At 37.8% G+C, this 23597-nt stretch overlaps 1 protein-coding gene across 5 annotated transcripts in view; it reads right to left on the minus strand.

The window, feature by feature from the left end:
* Positions 1-23597, minus strand: part of LOC137297615 (centaurin-gamma-1A-like) — a 75238-nt gene that overhangs the window by 31123 nt on the left and 20518 nt on the right. For all 5 annotated transcript variants that reach the window (XM_067829487.1, XM_067829486.1, XM_067829485.1 and 2 more), the window contains exons 2-8: positions 13777-13835; positions 11206-11293; positions 9934-10019; positions 8745-8886; positions 4141-4275; positions 1147-1361; positions 551-691 (exon numbers count right to left, since the gene is read on the minus strand). In XM_067829487.1, coding sequence (XP_067685588.1) covers positions 551-691; positions 1147-1361; positions 4141-4275; positions 8745-8886; positions 9934-10019; positions 11206-11293; positions 13777-13835 — 866 coding nt within the window. The remainder of the gene's footprint in view (positions 1-550; positions 692-1146; positions 1362-4140; positions 4276-8744; positions 8887-9933; positions 10020-11205; positions 11294-13776; positions 13836-23597) is intronic.

A 23597-nucleotide genomic window follows, 5' to 3' on the forward strand; every position in this document is an offset into this window, starting at 1 on the left:
CACTACATTAAATAGATACCTACATCGATCTTACATAAAGATTTATTGTAACTCTATACCATATTGGCTTGCTATGGATTGCCTAACATGGTTAGAATAATGCTACTCAGACAGTTACCCACAGAGTGTACGATCTTGCTGTACTTAACTGGCTTGGCACATTACTAGTCAGGGAGAGAGGTGATATCCAGACAATGACTTCCAAGTTTACGATCTTGCTGTACTTAACTGGCCTGACCATGGGAGCTACTATCATGGGAGAGTAATGATATTCAGACAACTACCCACAGAGTGTACGATCTTGCTGTACTTAACTGGCCTGGCACATTACTAGTCAGGGAGAGAGGTGATATTCAGACAATGACTTCCAAGTTTACGATCTTGCTGTACTTAACTGGCCTGACCATGGGAGCTACTATCATGGAAGAGCAGTGACATTCAGACAATTAAACCAACAACTGAGCACTTACAAACAAGGGAGAGTACTGATACTCAACCAATAACCTCCAGAGTTTACGATCTTGCACCTTCAGTGGCCTGCACTACTAACCTGTGAATCAGGCTCAGGAAGAGGTGGGGGGAGTTGCTGGGGTGGAGGGAGATGCTGGTGTTCCTTCTTCTTTCTGTCCGACTTCTCCTTTGTGGATTCTCGCATTTCCTTCTCTTTGGTACTGCTCCCTGACTGCTGACCCTGTGGACAGTGAGTGAGTGAGCGAGCGAGTGAGTAAACACACACTATATCATCTACTACAGTTTGTTGTTAACACAAGTGATATTTTAGCAATATGCAGCTACTTAAAATCGAAACTGAACTAAACAGACCAGTGATAAATCAGCAACAACCCCCGACTAGTGTTGTTCTGGATACTAGTCCCCTTTGACCCCCAACAACTCACCTGGCTCACCCCCTGACTAGTGTTGTTCTGGATACCAGTCCCTTTGACCCCCAACAACTCACCAGGGTCACCCCCTGACTAGTGTTGTTCTGGATACCAGTCCCCTTTAACCCCCCCCCCCACAACTCACCTGGCTCACCCCCTGACTAGTGTTGTTCTGGATGCTAGTCCCCTTAAACCCCCCCACAACTCACCTGGCTCACCCCCTGACAAGTGTTGTTCTGGATACCAGTCCCCTTTAACAACTCACCTGGCTCACCCCCTGACTAGTGTTGTTCTGGATACTAGTCCCGGTTACCAGTGTTCCGGAGCTAGATGTGGACTGACTGCTGGTGCTATGACTATCATAGGGCTTGCTGGACTGAGTGCCATAGTAGGATCGTTGTGAGTGGTTTGGGGTACTTGGGACAGGGGTCACAGTAGATGGTAAAGATGGGTACCGCGTCTGTACTATCCTTTGGCAAGCTGTAAATGAGACATGTACAGAATATGAGTGACAAATAACAATTACGACTACTACAAATTTAAAGATCCCATTGGCATGTGTTAATAAATACATGACAATCACATATGAATGACAGCTTATCTTGCAACCATCACAAAATATTGCCATGCAAAAGGCAAGTACACTTGTGAACCTGCAAAAAAAACCGAAGAGATAAAAGATTAATACCCCCCCCCCCCCCCAGAGAAAAAAAACAAACTACAAACAACCAAATATTAACAACAAAAATAACAACAAAAACAACAACAAAAAGACACCCCCCAAAATATGGCATCTGCCAAAATATACAAATCACACTGTACATTTTGTAACTGTTGAATTTAAAATTTAAACATTCTCCTAATGCCTGTCATAAATCGTACTAACTCCATTCAAACATCTCCTGCGCATAAGCAAAACCCTTTAACAATGTCCCAAAATATTTATACCTAATACGAAGAAATCTACACAAGTGGCTTCTACAGAAGTAAATGTGAGTGCAATATATTAACTTTGATAGTGATTTGTGAGAAAGTAAGGCACCAGTCTGCAAAATGCCGCCTGTATTAGGTGGTCTCTAAGTAACTGTCTGGACATGGCAGAGAAATGACTGATTACATTACTAATGAACCACACAAAGCACAGCTGGATGATATGTTGTCAGCCAAACCACATCTCCAGACCACCAGACTGAATTTCGTGATTCTTACACACAACAACAGAGTGTTGATGATGTGTTCTCACCCTAGTCTACACAGTATGGTATCTTTCAGTACATGGCGGAATGACTTAACGGATTAAAGCATCCCCTGGGCATATCTCCATGCCTTTGGTTTACACTAGCAATCATAACATAGAGTATATGAGCATGGTCCCAAGGTCACAGTATCGTCTGTAACTCCCACCCATTCTGTAGTGCTTTAATCTCTGACTCCCATTTCACTGGATGACCTTGTAAGTGACAGCCCCAAGTATAAATTGAGTTGCTTGTTTCTATCAAAGTAGAATATTTACAAAATTGATAACAAAAATCTTGATATGATATAATTTTGAATGATATTTACATATAGTCAAATTCCAACCAGTCTAATTGCTCTGAACCAAACAATAAATTAGACTTATCAATAAATTCGAGACAAGGGCATGTCTATGAGGGTTGGAAGAAATATGATCGAATATTGAACAATTCCTTTATTCAGCACATTATCTCAAAATATAGTGCAATAATACATTAGTTGATATAGATAATGAAAACAAATAGGATATAAATATGAACACATTTCAATACCTGCACAATGAAATAGAAAATACATGGCACTAATCTGCCTTTTGAATCCAGCTATCAATGATGCGAAGCTCTGAGCTGCGCTGATTTGTTCCCTGGATCAGTTAGATTCACCTATTAAAAACTCACGGATTCATTTCAGCTTCTGTATACAAGACTGCTAATCTCATGGGACCAAGACGAATTTACATAACTGGAAATCGAATGATAACAACTATAACAGGGAATGGTCGGGACCGACAGGTACTCCGAGTTATGCATAATACTCAAGACGCCAGCATTCCACCAATGGGAATTTGACTGTAGCTATCTGCTATCAAACCTTCATTCATTGGAAAGAGCAAAATATCCTCTAAAACTTCATGTTCCTCATATTACATTACTTACTTCGTATCAATGAAAGTTCAAACCCTCTTGGACTTCTCTTTGGTCTAACAATACCAACCTATGTGAGTGAGTATGGTTTTATGCCACTTTTAGCAATATTCTAGCAATATTCCACCAACATCACAGTAATGGACAACAGATACGGGTATTACATATTGTATAACTATGGGGATTTGAACCCAGTTCTCCAGCATGATGAGTCAATGCTTTACCACTCAGCTACCCCACCATAACCTGTGATTGTTGAAATTAAGTGTGAAATGCAAGTGGTCTTTGCCATAAACCCAAGGGAAATACATAACCTTATGAACTTCCTCGATTCAAATACTGTGTCAGCGACACTTGAGAAACCTATAATTCTTTAATTAAAAATACTGAAGACAATCTTGACATTGTGAACATCTATCCATGCTAAATGTTAAGCAATGACACATGATCAATCAGTCTCCTCGTCTGAGTGCCTAATCTGTTTAGTCACCCTCTACCAGAAGATGGGCTGCAAGTCACCCGTATTCCAGACCAGAATACCTAGATTAAGTTATCTCTTCAAAGCTAAAACACTGGTTTCGGCCATACTGACAAAAATTTAGGAAGTTCTTATTCCAATTCGCTGGGTTTATCCCAACATTTCCTGTAATCAGGGCCAAATGTCAATCAGTGAGCAGTTGCAAATAAAGTTTCCATGTGCAATAATATGAAACACAAACAAAACCATCGTCAGTGTACAACACTAACAATCTCTTTTTCAATTCCTAATATGCAAAAAAACATCACTATCAACACAAGAAAAATATGAAACATGAACTGTTATGCAAGACAAATATTACTGCAGAAATCAAGATGTTTTCAGAATTCTAACAAGATAACCAACAGAATCGGATTTCATATCACAAACGCCATAATCTAGAAAAGGATTAGATAAAACAACAATACTTGCCCAGTAGAAGAGACAAAACAGACATCACTGTGTATCCTTTGTGAACAGGCCTAAATATTTTCTTTGTCAATAGAAAGCATCCCTATGACTTAACCCTCTGCTGCATTTCTAGCTAATGATAAAAAAACTTCTTTTCGCTGTACTGTCTTACCATCCTGAAAGACTCTCTCGACATTTAAACCATATGTGGCACACGTTTCATAGTAGGAGCATCTCTTCAAATCAGAGGCAAGTTTTCTCGCCCTCATGTCGTCAATTAGGCGAGGATTACTTTCGCTTATGGCATCTGAAAAGAGAAATGTAAGCATAAATGGAATTTCCACATATGAGTTTGAGATAGTGGATAAAGAAATTTAAGCCTCAGAATAAATAAACAAGGCTTTGATTCACACTTTTGCAGAAGATGCTTCCTTTATGATATTTTCATGTGATTTATGAATGATAATAATCAAAGTTTACAAATCTGTCATGTAGAGATGGAATTTTATCAAATGTCAGCACAAAGGAGAATGTGTATTATTTCAAAATTTTTCACAGAGATCTGATCTTTTTAAACTTTACTTGACTTAAAAACAAACAAATCTTTGTTTATTATGAGTTATTAACAAAGTGCAGCACATCAAGGAGATTTTCTTATAGAGTTTATCTCTTTCCAACAGTCATTAATAACCCAACTACAAATTCAATCTACATCTTGTATTACGCAATAATACAATACAATAATATACAATGTGGAGTACAGAGACTGTATTCTAACGATTTCCAACATCTTTAATACAAGATAGATCTTTGTTTGACCCAAATCTTAATAAGATCTTGAAAAAGTATAAACAATAAAGGAATTGTTTTGAGGTAGGTTATTTGTTTACTGCTGTCAAGGTCTAGGGCACAACATTCAAATCTTGAGGAGGGGTATGTTACAAAACAGTATTTAAAAAAAAAAAAGATTGCTTATCTTTTTTTGCTTCAGACACTGATACTCAGGTTACAAAAGACAGTTATCAGAAGTCGCTTTTGGAGATGAGAAATAATATCATTTCTGTATCCCACTGATTGTTTAGAATTGCAACAAAACGTTCCCACTTCAGGCATATTATGCTGAACAGCTGATCTGATTTTAATGCAACAGCATCCGGTATTCCAGAGACTATTTTGTGGTAATTAGGCATGTGATAGATGTACACAGATGTCACATCACTGCCGCATGTGGTCTCTGAAATCTACACACTTCAATAAAGGAAAAAGAGTTGTGTGTGTATATTTCACATCTGGACTTCATTTGCACAAAAACTTAAATTTGCTGATTTTTTCCTCCCAAATATTTTCCAATTCTCTCCCAGCATGGAATGCGGAAGTGTGAGGTAGAGAATCAGTGCAACACTCATTCTACATTGTGTAAGACTGGAAACGACATTTGAGTAAAACCACATTGTCCAACACAGCTCAGTCTTTCTAAAGGGCAACATTTTCCAAATTCTCACAATTCAAAGAAATCTCTTAATGAATGAAATCTGTGTTTTGGGTACAGATGTAGGAAAAATAATTATTTTTCCCCGTATATAATTCAAGTGTGATATTTGGTACATGCAATTACCACTAATTTCAAGTAATCTGAACTCTGGTTCCTGTTCTTGGAGGAAACGAGAGCCTGGTAGACGAATTTATTGATTAGGCTGCATGGTAAGAAGTAATTACTGCTGGACATACATGTGATGGGGCTGCTAGGGTAACTTCCTCATTGGCTTTCATAATCACATTATCTCCTCTACATTGCCTAAAACACTCCTGACCAAACACCTTTCTACAACACCATTCGAATTTTCACATTCTTCCGAAAAATAAATTACAATTTGCTTTTTATTAATGGTCCTATATTTCATTTTGAGAATTCCACAAATTCTCTCATTAACTTTAAGTTAATAATGGTTTAACCTTTTTGGAATGTAGTAAGTAATGGATCTCCACTTGGATTAAACTCTAGATATCTGTTATTTGGTGGTTACATTTTCTGATATTTCATGTATGACCTGGGGGTGTTGCTATTTGCATGCTGGTGTTCACATGGAATGATTTCAAGCATAACAGTTGCCATGGTTTCAAGACAGTCTTGGTATTTTATTGGCCCTTTGGAGCGCTCATTAAGGTCTCATCATGAAGAATCCTAATGTAATTCATGAAGGATCTACAGCTTCTCAAAATGATTAAACAATAATTCAATGACAGAAGATGCATCTCATCAGTCATGGGTTGCTGTAAGTACATTTCAGGATAAAATTTACAAAAGTGAGTGAGTTTAGTTTTACACTCCACTCAGCAATATCCTAGCTATATGGGGTTGGTCTGTACACAAGTGAATCAAGCATGGGTTGCTGAAGACCTATTCTACCCCTACAAAAGACATCAAATGCACTGTGAGTTGCAAAGGGTTTAAAACAATATATCAGTTACAACATACAAAAAAAAACCCATATTCTTTCAGGAAGAAACTTGAAATTTCAGAGCAAATGGAGAGGATTTTTCATCTTGTCAAAAGAAAATGGGGTACCATTCAGCTTACAGAATCTGATGTAACATTAGCAAGCAGATGTAAGATGCAAGATTTAGGTCTATTTGAAAGAATTAGAAACATCACAAAAAATGCTAAGGCATTGTTTGCATTTTTGTGTTCATTCAGGTCAGTAGAATATTTCTTTCAGTAACACTGTAGTTACATGATGACTCAAGTCCAATATTCCAGTCCAGACAAAAGACCTAAATTTTCACATTTAATATCCGAGTTACAAAAAAACCCACTAGATTTCCTAGTGCTTAAACATGGAGACTATGTATGAAGCTGGTTTAGGTGACCCTTGCTGTGATAATGCTGGCATATTTCTAAAACTGGCATAAATGCCATTCACTAACTGACATAGCAACTAGAAAAATGCAATTTGGATGATTAGTTTTGAGTATAATACATATGAAAGCAGATCATCTGGAGCTGATACATGCTCAATGACTCTGAATCAAGTCATACTGATCACTATTATACCCTCCTGACATAGTGAATGAGTGAAGGGAGTATAGTTTTACATTCCTTGACAACATTCCAGCTAGCAATATCATGGTAGGGGACACCAGAAATGGTCTTCATTCATTGTATCCATGTGGGGAATCAAACCCCACTCTTTGGCGTGATGAGCCAATGCTTTAACCACTAGACTACCCCAATGCCAACAGTTGTAATCATTTCACTTAAAATTAACCAAAATGTTCTTCCTTTTAGAAGTCATATTATTATTTTACTACTAAAGCAATTTTGCTTCTGGGCTAGGAGCTGTTCTAGGCCTGAAATCCCTGTAGCTGACTGTCAGCATTGACAGCTATAACTCTGTATCAGAGATCAAACATGTGCATGCTGTCTCTGCAAGTCTTATCTAGATCTGAGAAGGGAGAAATGTTACAGGCATCAGGGAAAACATGCAGGACACACTGAAAAAGATAACATCTGTTGCATGCTAGAAGGATATTGGATTTCACGATAGAAATTTAAACCATATTTAAAACAGACATGAGGCAAACTGGTGCTTATCAGATGGATGACAAACAAATATTTTTTGATGTCTGTCAACATTCCAAGCCAATGGATGAAAATTTATGCTTTCAGGCATTCACTCTTTTTAAATCATAGTGATAAAAATGTCATAATTCCTGGTGTCATTTAATGAGGACATGGTACAGTGACCTCATGGTTCAAGAAGGTGTGTTACACAACTCTCACATAAAGGGTCCTTTAGCCATAAGCAATAAGAACCTGTCCAAAACAGGGACAGAATTTGTCAATATGACTGAAGAATGTCTGTCTGTCTGTCTGTCTGTAGGTAGGTAGGTACCAGCTTTGAAAAAAAGTTTGCAGAATTCTGCACATATGCAAATATTCCCATCCTTTCGTTCTGCAAATCTGCAAAAAGCATTCTTATCCCTGTAATATACTACCCAAAAGAAGTTAAGTACTTTTTATCTTGAATACCATATTATCATCCTACTGGGGTAATGTGATAAAGGTTTCATCCTTTTACACTAGGGCACAAGTGTGAGAGAGTGAGTGTGTGTATGTGCGTGCACATGGTTTTTACAGCAATATTCCAACAAAATCACTGCAGGTGACATCAGAAATAGGAAAGTGAATGGTGGATGAGTGAGTGAGTAAGTGAGTGCCTCATATACCCATAACTACTCCACAGTGTACAACAGGCATAAGTTAAATCTATATCTGGTCTAGAAGGAATTGGGTGGTCGAAGACAGGAAGGGTTTGTCTGTCACAGGAACTTCTAACTGATGATGGTTTCACTACACCAATTAGATCTGTGTGGATTTATATATAATCTTTCCCAAGGTAATTAAAGTGAGCTATTAGACTTTATCTGTCAAGATCTTTTAGCAATTCCCGCATGATCTATAGCTGCTGCAATACCGAATATGCAGTGTTTATACAAAGTCAAAAATGTGAAATAGACCAGTTGAGCACAAAATCTTGTCACTGCATAAATTTACACTTTTCATAACCAGTACATTAATGTCACCTGGTGCACGCTCAAGGCTTTGGTTATTTTCAAAGCTTTAAATGTTAATACTGGAAATCCAGTTTTCTAAGTAGGACTTAAAATCTAAGACCTTTTCAGTATATGTAAGAACCTGGTATCAAATGAATCCTACTGTTCATACAAAACAATTGCATCATAATGCGATGTTAAATCACTTGTTCTTCTACTTACCCTGCGTTCCTACCAGTATGAGTGGTATTTCAGCAGCATTGCGGTAGTGCGCCATCTTGGCATAATAGCTGTACACAGCCTGGAAGCTAAGCTCGTTCTCTAGACTGAATACGAAGATGATGGCATCGACCCAGTGTGTGAACTGAAATAAAGGCCAAACACAAGGGTCAACATCCAGTCCTGTTAAACATTTCCATGTGCCCGTCTTTGTCAATGTGCTATCCCAGTGCACAGGAAACTACTGAAGTAGATCACTAAACTTCTGATATTTTGTTCACTCTGATTATTAGTTACTGCTTTCTTTCAGTTATGATGCACCTGAGCTAAAAACATCTGAGGTGAAATGGTGCTCATGTTTACATGTTCTATACCTTAAATGCAGCGTAATAACAAGTACTATTACAACATCTTCTGGTATACTGTTTGCTTGTTGTTTAACACTGTAGACCCGTGAAGGTCCCGGGGTGGTATAGGCCTTCAGCAACCCATGCTTGCCATAAAAGGCCACGATGTTTGTCGTAAGACGCGACTAACAGGATTGGGTGGTCAGGCTCGCTGATCGGTTCCCAATTGCGCATATCGATGCTTATGTTGTCGATCACTCGATTATTTACAGACCACCGTCTGAATCAGACAATCTTGTGATCATCAGCATGAGCACGCGCACAATGGTGATATAATGGGGATGCAATGACATGTGTCAACCAAGTCAACAAGCCTGACCAGTCAGTTGCCTTTTTCAACAAACATTGGTTGCTGAAGGCCAATTCTAACCGTGAAACAAATGGGTTCTTTTGATGTAATGCAGGTGCGATAAAACAGATGGTATGAAAAAGGCCAGAGTTAAGATTTAAGTCACATCAGCAATATTTCCGCCATATCGTGACTACCGGACCTTTCAACCTCGTGTAGATACACTAGCCAGTAGATCATGGTTGCAGAGAGAAAACTAGGACTGTACCCTACCTGGATATGCATATTCAACACCATGAAATGTCAAATATTGGCACTTCAGATCTGACAATCCAGTGATTGACATCACGAGCAATTACACATTGTTCAGTAAACTATGACATACCATGAATCATACCATGAGTCTGACCACCTGCTGCTTCATGTTGCCATTGTGGGAGCAACTCCAACAAGGGTATCCCAATGGAAGACAAAGGAATAGTAACTATACACTCACCTGCATTTCAGGAGCACCTCCTTCATCTCGTATCAGGAGAAGATAACTCTGCCCGTCCAAGATTACTTCTTTCTTAAAACGCCCACCTGAAAGATGAAGGGAAACAGAAATACAAGCCTCGTTGAGTGTTGGAAGGGAGCTAACTCTTACCTAGTTTTGAGGGAAAGCATTGAGCATGGTTACAGAAGCTCTCATAAAATCTCCATACATTCTTCCTTTGCTGTCTACAAAACATAGCTAAAAGCAGCTCCTGAGATTTTTGTACAGTGAATAAACATGTACACCTGGGATAAATTGATATCCTGACATAATTATTGGTTAGCTGATACACATCCCTGAGCATTCATGTGGATATAATTATACATCTATAAGATCATTATATAAACTATCAAGAAGACTTCTACGTGTCCACTCCCACATACACAGATCTACCTTCATATTCACATCAACCTGGCCCTATTACCTCGAAACAACTTCAGTCTGAGCTTTGAGTTAAGTTCAAGATTCTGCTTAAACTTGAGAAAACACTGGAACGTGCATTTTCCAGAATGAACGGAAATCAGTATCAAACTCAAACTTGGTAGGCAAGACTTTGGTGGACAGATTTCTTTAGTTGTTTAGACTTTTCTTACTTAAAAAAATGCAGCTGAGTTAAAAATTCATCTGTTTCAAATTGTCACACTCAGCTTGAGATTTGAGTGAAAACTAAAGTTTGTTTCGAGAAATTGGGGCCTGGCCTTATAAAATCCTCATGGCTCAAACTACTTGTTTCCTTGACAGACAACTGAAAATACCAGCTTCACCGTTCTCATCTGTCCTCATATACACAAGCACTTTCTTGAACAGTAAACATGCCTTCATCAAACACTAAAGCCATCATTCACATCTCTCGCAAATATAGAGGATAAAATTTGAATGCCCATGTCATACCATGTTTATGATACAAGTGCCTAAATGTTGGTATTTCCAAAGCGAGAAAGAGATGTATTGGTCAAATTGAGCTTTGTATCGGAAAAACTCGTCAAACTGAGCAATACCCTTTGCTGATGCAGGTCAAGGTAATGTAATAGAAGAAAGATGATGTCATAGCATTGTTCATGATGTCACGTCACCATGACAAAGTGATATTTTGCCTGAGGGCATTGTATGAAAAATATGAACCCTGATATTTTGCCCTCATGAGTAATATACCCAACATTCACGCTACTGGATGCACATACATATATACACTCCTCCCAATGTCACCCCCATGATACCCCTGCACACCCTCACCTTCTGGTGACTCCTCTTGCATGTAAGAACCTGTAAGGTAGCGATGTACCAGAGCCGATTTTCCGCTTTGTACGCTTCCAAGAATACCCTGCAAACAACAAACATATACTCTATCTATGAGGAAAATTCAGGCTACAGCAGTCATCACACAAAAATTTATAAATACAACAAACACTGCACAATCAATAACTAGCTGGCCTGTGCCTTTCAAAAGTCAACAAATCATTCACTAGTTCTGGACTAGGACATGGTAGTTCACATTCATCACAAAAAGTTTTCATGTGACAAAGTAAATAAATGTTAAAGTATGTCAACAGTATACAGACATATCATATATCAATGCTGCAACTGATAAGCTGGTCGGTATATCTAGCAGTCTGAATAACACATGACACACCCCTTGAAAAACCTACTTGATTACTTAATGAGACAAACTGATATGGATGACCAAGATTATGCCAATTTGCATCACATCAGATGTTAAACAGCCATACCATCATGTTACACATCTACACAGGTAAATGACGTAACTGTAAGGGATGGATTAAAAGCATGTAGACATGCTGATGGTCTGTCTCTAAGTCACTGAACCACATCATTTTCCCTTCTGTCTAGTCTTCACAGCAATGCTAAAGTCATAAATGAAGCAAGTCTAGATTTCCTCAGGTTCTGAATCCCTGGTCGCAGTGGGCTCCTTTTCAATTTAGATGTGTTTGCTACTATCAAAATTATATATACTCAGATATAAGTGTTAGTCTATCATACTGAGTGTGGCGAAATGAACATGACAGTACCGATGACTGAAGCTTACATACATCATCAGAAATTTCCTCATCTATGTTGATTTCACAATTCAAATATCCATTAAAGGGTGGTTGCGTTATGCTGTAAATCACAAAGCTTACTCTACCCTCTTTTTATTATGAGTACTACACACAGCAGTGTAAATCATTCAGACAGTCCCAGATTAAGACATTTACAGTCACATTAAAAACTGAAGATTTAATGGTCGAAATCTACAAACACCTCAGTGCTACCCAATGACACCAAATGATTTCAAACAGTCTCACAGTCCTGAAACCATATTATTTCTAAATTTTCCCTTTCTTAAATGTAATGCCACTATCCTTAAGTCTAGATTTCCACAAGTTCTGACAAAATCTATTTAATTTAAATGAAATGTTTTCATTCTATCAAAACTATATAAAACTATATATAATCATATGTAACTATATAATTATATATGACTACATAACTGAGCATGTGTGTGTGTGTGTGTGTGTGTGTGTGCGTGCGTGTGTGCGTGCGTGTGTGCGCGTGTGTGTGCATGCAGAGACTAAGCATTAGAGTAATAGGTGCACTTGAGCCTGAAGCAACCTGCACAGAACTTTCACATCGCTGCCCTTCCTAGTTTCATTGCCTCATCTAATTCTAATGAAGTCAGATAGCTAAAATCTGTCCACTACCATAATCAAGCACCCTTATGTAATGATATAAGTGTCTGTGTGTCCCTACCCCCCTCCGTGTATTATGCATGAGCATCAATATGCACAAGTTCTAACAGCTGATACCAATCTCTTCCAATATTGCAGCCCAAGCCACTTACCCCCTGTCCATCTCTCACGCAATCTGCCCACTTCATTACTGTCTTAAGGGGTTTACAACAGGGCAATTACTATCAAGTCTTGTGTTAACCAGTAAGTAGACACTAATTACTACTGACTATTGCTGAATGTAGCTTCACTGGACTGATGCACTATCAACCATGCTAATAGATCTTTCCAGACTGAAAAATTCAAGTGCTTGAAGGCTGGTCTATTTCATTTCGTAATCCGCAAATGTTTATTGCTAGTGTTGCCTGAATGAGACAAAAATGTTGGCTTGGTATATAATGTCTGTTATACTCAGCTCCAGTTTGGCATGAGTGAGTGAGTTTACTTTTATGCTGCACTCAGCAGTATGCCAGCTATATACTGCTTTAGAATTACAGCCTAATCCAATAAGGACACTATCACAGGATTTTCCCCAATGCTCAGTAAAATTCAGTTGTTACAGTTATGAAGAAACAAAACATGAACATCTACTTCTGGTAGTTAGCTCTGAAAGGATCTACTAAACAAACAGTTGTGGTTTTAGGTGTTGTGGTTTTGGTTAGAGGGAGCTCAGGCCTTGGACAGTTCAGTTGATAGTGTTTATGAATATGATGAATAATGTTCTTAATATACAGTTCAAAGACATGCTATGAACCAGGTTGAATCTGACCAATAGATCCATTACTGCTTGTCATTTAAAAAAAACAGATGTAAAACCAATCCTAATCATAAATCTACATGGGATACAATACAGGTACACATCTGATTTGAAGGTATTATGTCTGAAGAGGACTGGCATTTTAGTCACTTACACATATTATACCATCAATGCAAATTTTGTTTTATGTCACAGTTGGGATATAACAGAGCTACACCACTCAGCATGAAGTGCTGGAGACCTGGGACTGTACATTAAAGGCAATATCCTGATTGCCATCACATAATTGTACTGGTATCAAATACATCTAGATCAACCTACCAGTTTGAGATCTGGGACTGAGCGACTTAGTGTCCATTCTTGACTGTTCACAAATGAATCTGAAACAGATGAAATAATCATTGTAAATATTGCAATATTATACATATTTATCTGAAACACAAATATAAAAAATACTTCCATAACTTACAAACATATTGAGTATGAGAGGCATTGCTCTTCTGCTTCACGATGACACACTCCAATGAAAATCACAGAAAGGATGTGAAAATCAAATCTTCTGCATAAAAGATACTTCCACACAATGCCATTCTGTTTACAGTTGTCCTTTCAGTCTATGGACAACAATTCAATATGGACCAGAGAGATACTCCTGGGGAATACAACATGATCACTTCTTTGTATATTGGCTGGGCACCAGAATTTATCAGTTGTAACAGATGAACTGGAAAATCACTGGAATGTCTGATCACCACTTATACTAAACAGCAAAAGAAACATAAGCATCGAAAATATGAAACCTCATAAAAAGTAAGCATTCATGTTTTTGTCTTCTATTGAAACATGCTACAAAAGAAACAGGTGTGATTCTTCTGCTGTTCAGTATATTACTGATCTGCTGACAGTTTTATTACAAAAAAGTACTTTGATAGACAACAAAATTTCTCAAAATGACACTGAAAGAAAGTACCAGATGTGTTTTCTTGGCTAAGAAAGCTTCTACGTAAATGAGCTAAGTATTTCAATGCATGGAAACCACTTCTGAAGTAAACTTGTTGCCGAGTTTCCTGATACACTTCCAGACATCTGTAGTACTTGACCTGCGACAAACTTCAGTGCTAACACTTGATGTACAGAAAAAAAGACAAAAAACAATTTCCAATTCCTTACAAACTAGAACACCATGCAGTGTACATATTCAACAATGGAAACTAAGAGGTCCTTTCAAAACCAAAAATCAAAAAAGATCTGTGCTGTTGTAAACATCAGCAAGAAAAGAAACTTCCAGGTACCTTCAAACACATGATGACATCTTGTTAAGTAAGATTGCCAAATGTACACACACTGCCTGTACCACTCCTGTAATTACAGTTTAGATAAGTGGATTACCTAATCTGGCCTAGTTGACGTTACAACAATTTCAAATCCAATGTCACCAATAAGCCTGCCAATCTGAACACAACACATGGAAGAGGACTGATGAAAGGGAGACAACTTCTACACCTACAATAAAAATATGTGCCTCCCAAGAGACCAACCATGGATTTCAGCACAAGAGATACACACTCAAACATACATATAGACACAGAGATAGTCAAAACCACTAACTAAAAGTTCTGCTTCAAATCCCCCATCTGTGTTAAAGCATCCCTTCAAAATTGTTATCAATGGAATGAAGTCTTGTCATCTCAAAAATGTCCAATTGAAGTAAAAAATAAGTAGGTAACAACAAAAACCACACTGTCTTTTCGTGAAAAGTGAAATCCTCCGGACGAGTCCAGTGAGACAGAGATATTGACTTTTTAACAATGATCCCCCTTTCAGCAACTCCAGTATTGATTTCCACAATTTCCTCGCATTCTTCCACTTTGTCCACACATCTGCATCAATTAAGTATTTTTACATACTAATAACAGAGATGGTCTGGCTTGTTTTTCGAATGTTTTTTGTATCTTGTGTGAAGAAGCCTACATTTAGTATATACATGCTGAGGATGTTGTATCGATCCAACAGGCTGGTTATAGATCACTGCCACCAATCCCACGCGAGTATGCAGCATCACACACTCACCGCTCCGCAAGAAACCAAGGTATGTATACTCCATCCAACAGTTTCCTTTAACTATAGCCACTAATCAGAATCAGGGACAAGTTAAATTAATGTTTCAGGACAAAGCTACGATTAGACAGTTTGTCAAGCGTAAATTCCTCAGTGATTTCGAACATTAATTTTGACGGTTTATCAGTTTTGCAATTTACAAAGACATGCTCTTGAGTCAAAATCTAAAGTCATTTGTTTACTTCATCAGGTGTATTCACATATTTTAGCTTTTCATCATGGTGACATCCAAACGTTACAGGTCTTTCATTATGCAATATGTCACGTATCGCTCTACAGCCATATGATACTGTCAAGACTTCAATACCAAACAATTGGTTGAACCATGGTGTGTGAATTGTCCAAAGTTCCTAACATCTCAAGGACTGCAAGTACAGTAATCAATTAGTAATAGCTTTTTAACAACTGTTCATGTCAGCTTCCTGTTTGGGACAATGCTATAAAATTATTCATAATGAAACTGTACATTCACTGATTGAGAGCTACTGTAGCTCACCCTTCACATATAGCAACATGTTACATTTGGGATTACACTTTCTCCTACAATACAGTACAGATTCTTGAACTTTTGTTCGATTAGATAGTTGACTTTGTGTGCTGGGGTTTAGGTGCCTGACTCAGAGGGTGTGGGTTTGAATCCCAAATGGCATCCTAATAGCATTGTGTATTAATAACTTTCAGCCATAGGAGATGTGCCATTTTACACTTATTAGAGGTACAACAAGTCTGTGGTCTTGACAACCAGTTGTCTGACTTCCATTGTTTTTGTGGAAGGTGAAGTGGCTGAGTGGGTTAGGCAGTGTGATGATGATCAGTCAGATGTCTAACCCTGAGCATGTGGGTTTGAATCCTAGATGAGACTCAACAAAAGTACCAGAATCTGCACTTTACTAAGAGAATGTAATCCCAAATACAACTGACCTCTTTTTAAAAGGCACTGTGTATTCACATCTCACATAAATACATTAAAGGATAATGAATCTGTTATTGACATTTGGAAAGATCTTAAAGAGTATCATATACTGTTCAGCATGATATGCCATCATAATAGTTCTACAATTTCCTATACAGTAATTCTTAACAGCATACACCATCTCTTCTACCACTGTTTGGTGCAGTAAACATCGATCTATTTAATCAATGTGAGGTGAACTGGGGTTTAACGTCACATTCAAGATTATTGCCCTCAAACAGTTACGATAGCTACATCTATGCACATGTTCATGTACATCCACTGAGTGAGCCAGATAAAATCTACAGACACATGGCAATATTTCAGCCATATCATGACTAAATCTGGTAACACGTTAACAATAGGTAATATTAGAGTATAAAATCTGTCAATGAGGGACAGTAAAACAAGTGGTATATCACAATTTCAGATATTAAAACTAGCACTCTACTTTAAAATTATATGCCTATTTGGAATGAGTTACCAACATCCCAGTACAGTAGTATTTTGTCTGTCAGGCAAGCAAATTTGCACTTCACGCTGTAAAGGTGTCCAGTTGTTACTTAAATTGTTTATTTTGAAAATCAAAAAAATTGGCCTGAAAATTACCAAGGGTAAGTGATTTTACATGTACCACTGTACTGTAGTACAGGAGTAATTTTTATGTTACTTCCGGGTGCTCATAATCCCAGGCCACTATGACACCACAGTTTGGTAAGGATCCACCATAGCAGACATGACCAGAGAAGATGGGAGTTAAAGTTGGTCTTCAGTAACCCATGCTTGTTAGAAAATGTGAGCAATGAGATCAGTCTCGGAGACTTGGATATAGCATGTCATACATCATTTATGTAGAATGATGCTCAAGTCGTTGATCACTGGATTGTCTGGTCCAGACTTGATTATTTAAGACAACTGGCATATAGTTGGAATACTGGTGAGTGCAGCATTAAACAACAAGCAGCCAAACATTCATTCATGATGTACAGACACAAAGCCACCAAATCCTTGTTTGATCACATTAACGAGTGCCAGGCAAGGGAATAAAACATACTACACTGAAACATTATTATGTACACTGTATGATGCAGCTTGGGTTCAAACCAATAAACTTCTGTTCATTCTGCAGAAACTCTATTCACAAGGCTAAAACTCTGGGCTCATAAATCAGCCTCACGCCATGCAACAAAATTACATTTTCTATCCTAAAATAAGTTCCCAGATGTTTAAAGAAGAAACTGAAAGTAACAAAACATATACTGTTGACATGCATATACTGTATCAACAAACCCAAAACATACAGAAAAGGGATCCTCTCAAAGCCTGAAAAGTGTTTCTTCAACTTGATATGGTCCTTACTAAAATCTTGTAATGAGCATTAATAAGACATTCCTTTCATTATCAAAACTAACACATACATTGTTAGAACATGTATCCATCGTTTCTTTGAAGGAAGTAATAGACAAATGTGATCAGTCTGCATATTCCCCTGCCCTTCACAACATGCCTTCAATCATCACAACAACCACTCCAGACACCAGTACAGATTTTATTCCCCCAAAGATATCAATTCTGACTTGAAAATCTGTTCTTATCTGGCATCAAATGGAACAAGTGTCCTTGAATACCTCCGAATTAGATTACTGTTACTAGGTTAAGTTACTAGCTGAAGTTTGTCCTTCATCAAAACAGGTCAAGTCTGATATAAATTAAACTGACTGAACAAGCTGTGTGCACATTGCAGCTCTTCATGCAAATTTGCGTGTCTCAAAAATGACTGTAAAGTCCAACAACATTGTATCCCAGTGTTAGAATGATGACCTAGTCTAACAAATCTAAGAATATCTGTAAATATCCAGGCTAAATTGATCTCCATAAAAGTTGTAAGTTGTGACTAACCGAATTAGTCAATGAGGATTGCTGATTTGGTTGGCGCGGTTATTGTTGAGATTGATGCTCATGGTGTTAATCACTGGATCAACCAGATCTGATTATTTGCAGACAAGTGCCATATAGCTTGAATATCGCTATGTGTGCATTTAACTAAAAACAAAAAAAAATGGAATCAGCAAAGGATTTGAGAAGTCTGAAATAATTGAATGACAGATGATTTAAAATGGAGTCTAAGATTTGTTAGGCCACTGCCCTTTCATCGTAAGATGTATGTATGTGTGTATGTGTGTGTCACTATTGATATATTAATTTGTCACAGACATTTTACAAGTGGGCAGGGATCAGGATAACTTTGACAAAGGGCCATTTTCAGGATGAATAGCCTTTTTCTGATTTTGGAATGGGCCATGGCCCTTGTATCAATAATAAACTTCAGAACTTTAAAGGGTCATTTTTTATTCTATCTCTGGGTAGGCTGCACAAACTGGACTGCAAAGTGGTCTTTGGAGTCATGACCAATTTCATTAACCACCAGCCCACCCCCAATAGCCCACAGATAATTGCAAAGTATCGACAGATCAATTAATAGCAGCAACCTATATACTGATATCTAAAACATCCCCTAAAGCCTTTCAGTTCCTTCAATGATCATTCTGACTTCAAAATCGCATACAAAACAAGAGAGAAGACATGGTCTAAATTAAGGATGAGCAACTTGGTCATTCCAAAATTAAAATTAAAGATTTAGGACCTGAAACTGCAATACTTCACTCCCAAACTTCAATGACCCCAAGGTCACACCCTATTTTAAACACGACTATTCATTAAAAATGTAACAAACCAATTTCGAGTTGATGGATATGCTACTTTCTACTGACATGCCTTAGGCTGTCAATCAAATGAAGCCAAAGAATACTCAGTGAACCATGATATAGAAACCTGCAATATATGAAAAACAATGTGCTGCATATCAGTCTTAAATACAAACTACCATAAATCAGCTTAAATGTAGGTCAGATAATAAAATTAACACAAAATGCTCCAAATTTAATCTTGAACCTTATTGTAATTGAAGGTATATCACAATCTTAAGAACATAATTATTCCCCATAATTATTATTCAAGCATTTAAAGGTTCTACAAACTTCAAAACCAAACTTCAAAACAGGTTTACAAACGAAAAACATTATATGTGCTCAGTAAGCATCTTAGGACTAGCGTTCTCAAAATACACTGCCATAATTTGAAAGTATTTATCTTTACATTTCTTTCAAGCAATCATTGTCTCTTTTGTTCTCCATGAAAATTATCCAAACACAATGAAACCCTCTCAACCCCTCCTCCCCCTGCCAGTAAAGACATCTCCTTCCCCTCCTCCCGTACATAAACATATAAATATACCCCCTTTCTCCTCTTATAGCTCCACCACACATGTTCAATGTGCCCTAGGGTGCAGCCAAGCACACCATACAAATAAACCTGGCCTGTAGAGTCACTGCTTGGTGTAGATGTCGGACTGCTGTAGAAACTCCCCTGTTTATTTGTCAGTATTCCTGGTATGCTGTGGTCGTGTTATACAACCTTCCAACCCAGCCATCAGCCTATACAAGCCCCTTATTACTACAGGGTTCAGATTGATTCATGGGGCAACACCATCCAGCTGTTTTCCACTGGAACATTTACCATCCCACTGCAATGATATTGTCTGGACAATCCCACATATTCCACACCAACAATGAGAGAGCATTTACTCTGTAAATCACAAAATGTATGTAATTTGATCACCACGTAATACTGCAGGAAAAGCATTCAAACACTCCCTAACACAATCCCTTCCATAGTCAGAGGGCCACAAATTATTTCACCAAATATCCATTTTGAACTGTGAGTGAATGTTGTTTTGTGGCTCAGTCAAACTGATTCCATCTACGTCACGGCATACTGTCAAAGGCAGAATCAAGCCAAATCTGTCTTCAAGACACATAATTCAAGCCAAGAGTGGGTAGGTGAGTGGGTAGGTAGGTGAATTTTGTGGACATATTTTACATAAGAAAACTTCATTTCTAAACTAAATGTTGATCTTGGTCATGTGTTAGTTTCACGCTGCTTCTAACAAGATGAACCATGGGTCTTTGGCGTGATGAGTAAACGCCTCAACCAGAAGGATACCTAGCCGCCCTTCATCCCTTTGAAGTCTACATGACAGTGTACAGATGCTTTCATCCATCAAACAGAAGCATTAATTCATGCATTAAATATTATCCAGTCCTTAAAAAAAAAAGAAAAAAAAAAAAAATTTTTATTTAATGTTATCACCTTACTCAATCATCACATGCCATCATAACATAAAAACAAATTTAGGCATTTCTTACAAGATTACATTGTTTAAACATACCAACAAACAAGGAAGACGTAAGATCAGATGTAAAGTTTACAGAAAAGGCTCTTGCTGTGAGAGCAAGCCCTCCACCTCTGGTTCTCTGGCAAAGGTCACAGATTACACATGTTGGAGAGGGAAATATTATGTACATATCAACTAGAAAGTTGGATCTGACCTTTCCCTGATCACAGGGGATACAAACGCAATATAGCTTGCAAATGACTCCCGCTCGCAGGATACACCAGCCAGTAAACTAACTATATCAAAGGATTATACCATCAGTAATCGAGTTGACAAATTGGGCAGCATCTGTGTTCCTACATTTACTTGACACAGAGACGGTTGCACTACAGCTATAATATTATTCACCTCTGATCATACAGCATGTGATATTTATGCAGGTTTAAATGTCAATCTGAAAACTGTACCACAAGCTTTATATCTTTAATACCAAAGCAAAATATTTGTCCTTGATGCACAAGCATGGCGTACGCCCATGTTTTAATGTCATACACATCACAAACACCTGTCACAGGTCTGTTGCAAAGTTAGGCTCTGATATTGAACAAACTGTGTATGACTACTGATTGTGCGATACATTAAGTCAGGCTGTGCCAAATTTTCTGAAAGAGTGCGCGAGTTCAGTTTTATGCTGCTTTTAGAAATTTTCAGAAACGGGCTTTGCGCATTGTACCCATGAGGGGAATTGAACCCAGGTCTTCAGTGTGACAAACAAACTCTTTAACCACTAGGCTACCTCATTGTCCCTGTTCTGAAAGATAAACCATCTTAATAGCGGTATTTCTGCTGTAATCTTTTGGAAAGTATCAAATTTTCAGGCTGGAAATTATGAGAGCAGAGCAGTGTAACTTTGTTTGCATGCATACTTTGTAGAGTTCCCACTGAAATCTTCCAGAAAACATCAAGTGTTTGGATTTGCTAACCATGGCATGAGAGAGATGTTACATAATGCATGTGCTGAAAGTATGCCTGGCAATAATTGTTTTAAGCGGGCTTTCCACTCATGGGGTCTCAGTTATGTTTCACAGCTATACATTTAGTGATATTCCAATGCAATTCATGAGAAACTTGTTACGATGCACAAACTGTGATACAACAAAGCATTTTTGTTCTATGATTCCACTGAAACTTCAATATCGCCATATAGTCCAAGTTTACAGCAGTATATAACTGAAATACTTGCACATGTGCCACATATATAAGCTTATACAATAGTCTATTATACCATGACTGTAAGTCAATAACAATTATTATCATGGCAGATCCATTCACTCAATAACTGACAACTGACGTAGACTAAATACCCTTGTTCACTGACAGAGAGCTAAGATATATCAATAAAAATATTATTTACTGATTTAAACAGTTCATAAAAATTAAAGTAAAATTATACATTTTTATGAAAAGCTGTTAAACCTTTCCTGAGCACTTACTGCAGAAAACTATCACTACTAGGAGTCAAAACCTTTGCTTTGGGGCATATCATTATCAAGTAGTATGGTTGATAGTATGTAACTGCAAACTGAGAAATCAAAACCTTCAGCTTGGGAAGTGAACAATCAGTAAACATGGCAGAGTCAAAATTAAGCATGAGAATCATAAAAGCAGTGTATCAATATCAAAACCAGTGTATAATGCCTAAAGTCTGTAAAAACAAAACAATCATGAACAGTGGCTATAAGCCCTCAGTAGCCACATATTGATATTAAAGCGGGATAATTTTCTCCACTATCATGTTTCTGCAGACTCCGATTCTTTAGGCACAGACAGTGTTTTCAAAAAGCTATGGAACATTACAAATCTGAAAAAACTATTTAAATATTAACTGAATGTCTATAACAAACAAAAAATACACACAAGCAAAGGGTTGAAACTAACAGTTATTCATAACCAGATATTATAACAACTCATATCTTATTCTACATTTGCTTTATCTCTTGTGAATTTATTTGATTGTATGTAGTGCAATCCAGTGACAACACTCTGCTGAACTAGACCATCCAGTGACTGACATCATGAGCACTGATTTGGTTTTTTTTGTTATGTTGTTATTCGAGCTATTTGACAGTGGTCTAGACCAGACAATTGTTATCAACATAATGTGCATCAATCTACACAAATGGGAAATGATAACATGTGCCAACCAAGTTTGCGAGTCTGATCACCCTATAAGTGGATCCAGAGGGGAGTGCAAGGAGTGTGCACAACACCCCTGTAATGAAAGTTAATTAAATGGCCAATGAAACTCATGAAAACAGGTGAAAATGAAGTGTGTACCCTCCTTTTCCAAAAGCGTGCACCCCACTTTCTCAAAAAGCTGTATCTGCCCCTACACCCAAATCCTAGTAACCTTTTACGATAATCATCGGCAACTGAAGAACAATTCTAGCAATTATAACATGGATCTTCACGTGTCAAGCATTGATATATCAGTGGACTATGATGATATTCATCAACTAAGTCCACGAACCTTCTCAATTTCCACCATCTGCCTCTCCCTACCAGCATAGATTTCAGTAGACTCCTCTTCACTGCCTACTACGAGGTTACATCATGGCTCAACACCTTTTCTGCTGCCACAGTTTGCCAACAAGTCAGTTATCTCTTGCCCTTGCACATCGTCGACAGAACATGGAGCATGTTTTTCCCTGTGTAGGTTTTTTTTTATACAACTGCAGAGAGGTATTTATAGACATAAAGCTGACATCAAAAAGGATGCGTGTCAGAATGCCTTTTCCAGGTGATGCAAGTGCATCATCCCACAACCTTCAGTGTCAG

Source organism: Haliotis asinina, chromosome 10, assembly GCF_037392515.1.
Source record: "Haliotis asinina isolate JCU_RB_2024 chromosome 10, JCU_Hal_asi_v2, whole genome shotgun sequence".
NCBI lineage: Eukaryota > Metazoa > Mollusca > Gastropoda > Lepetellida > Haliotidae > Haliotis > Haliotis asinina.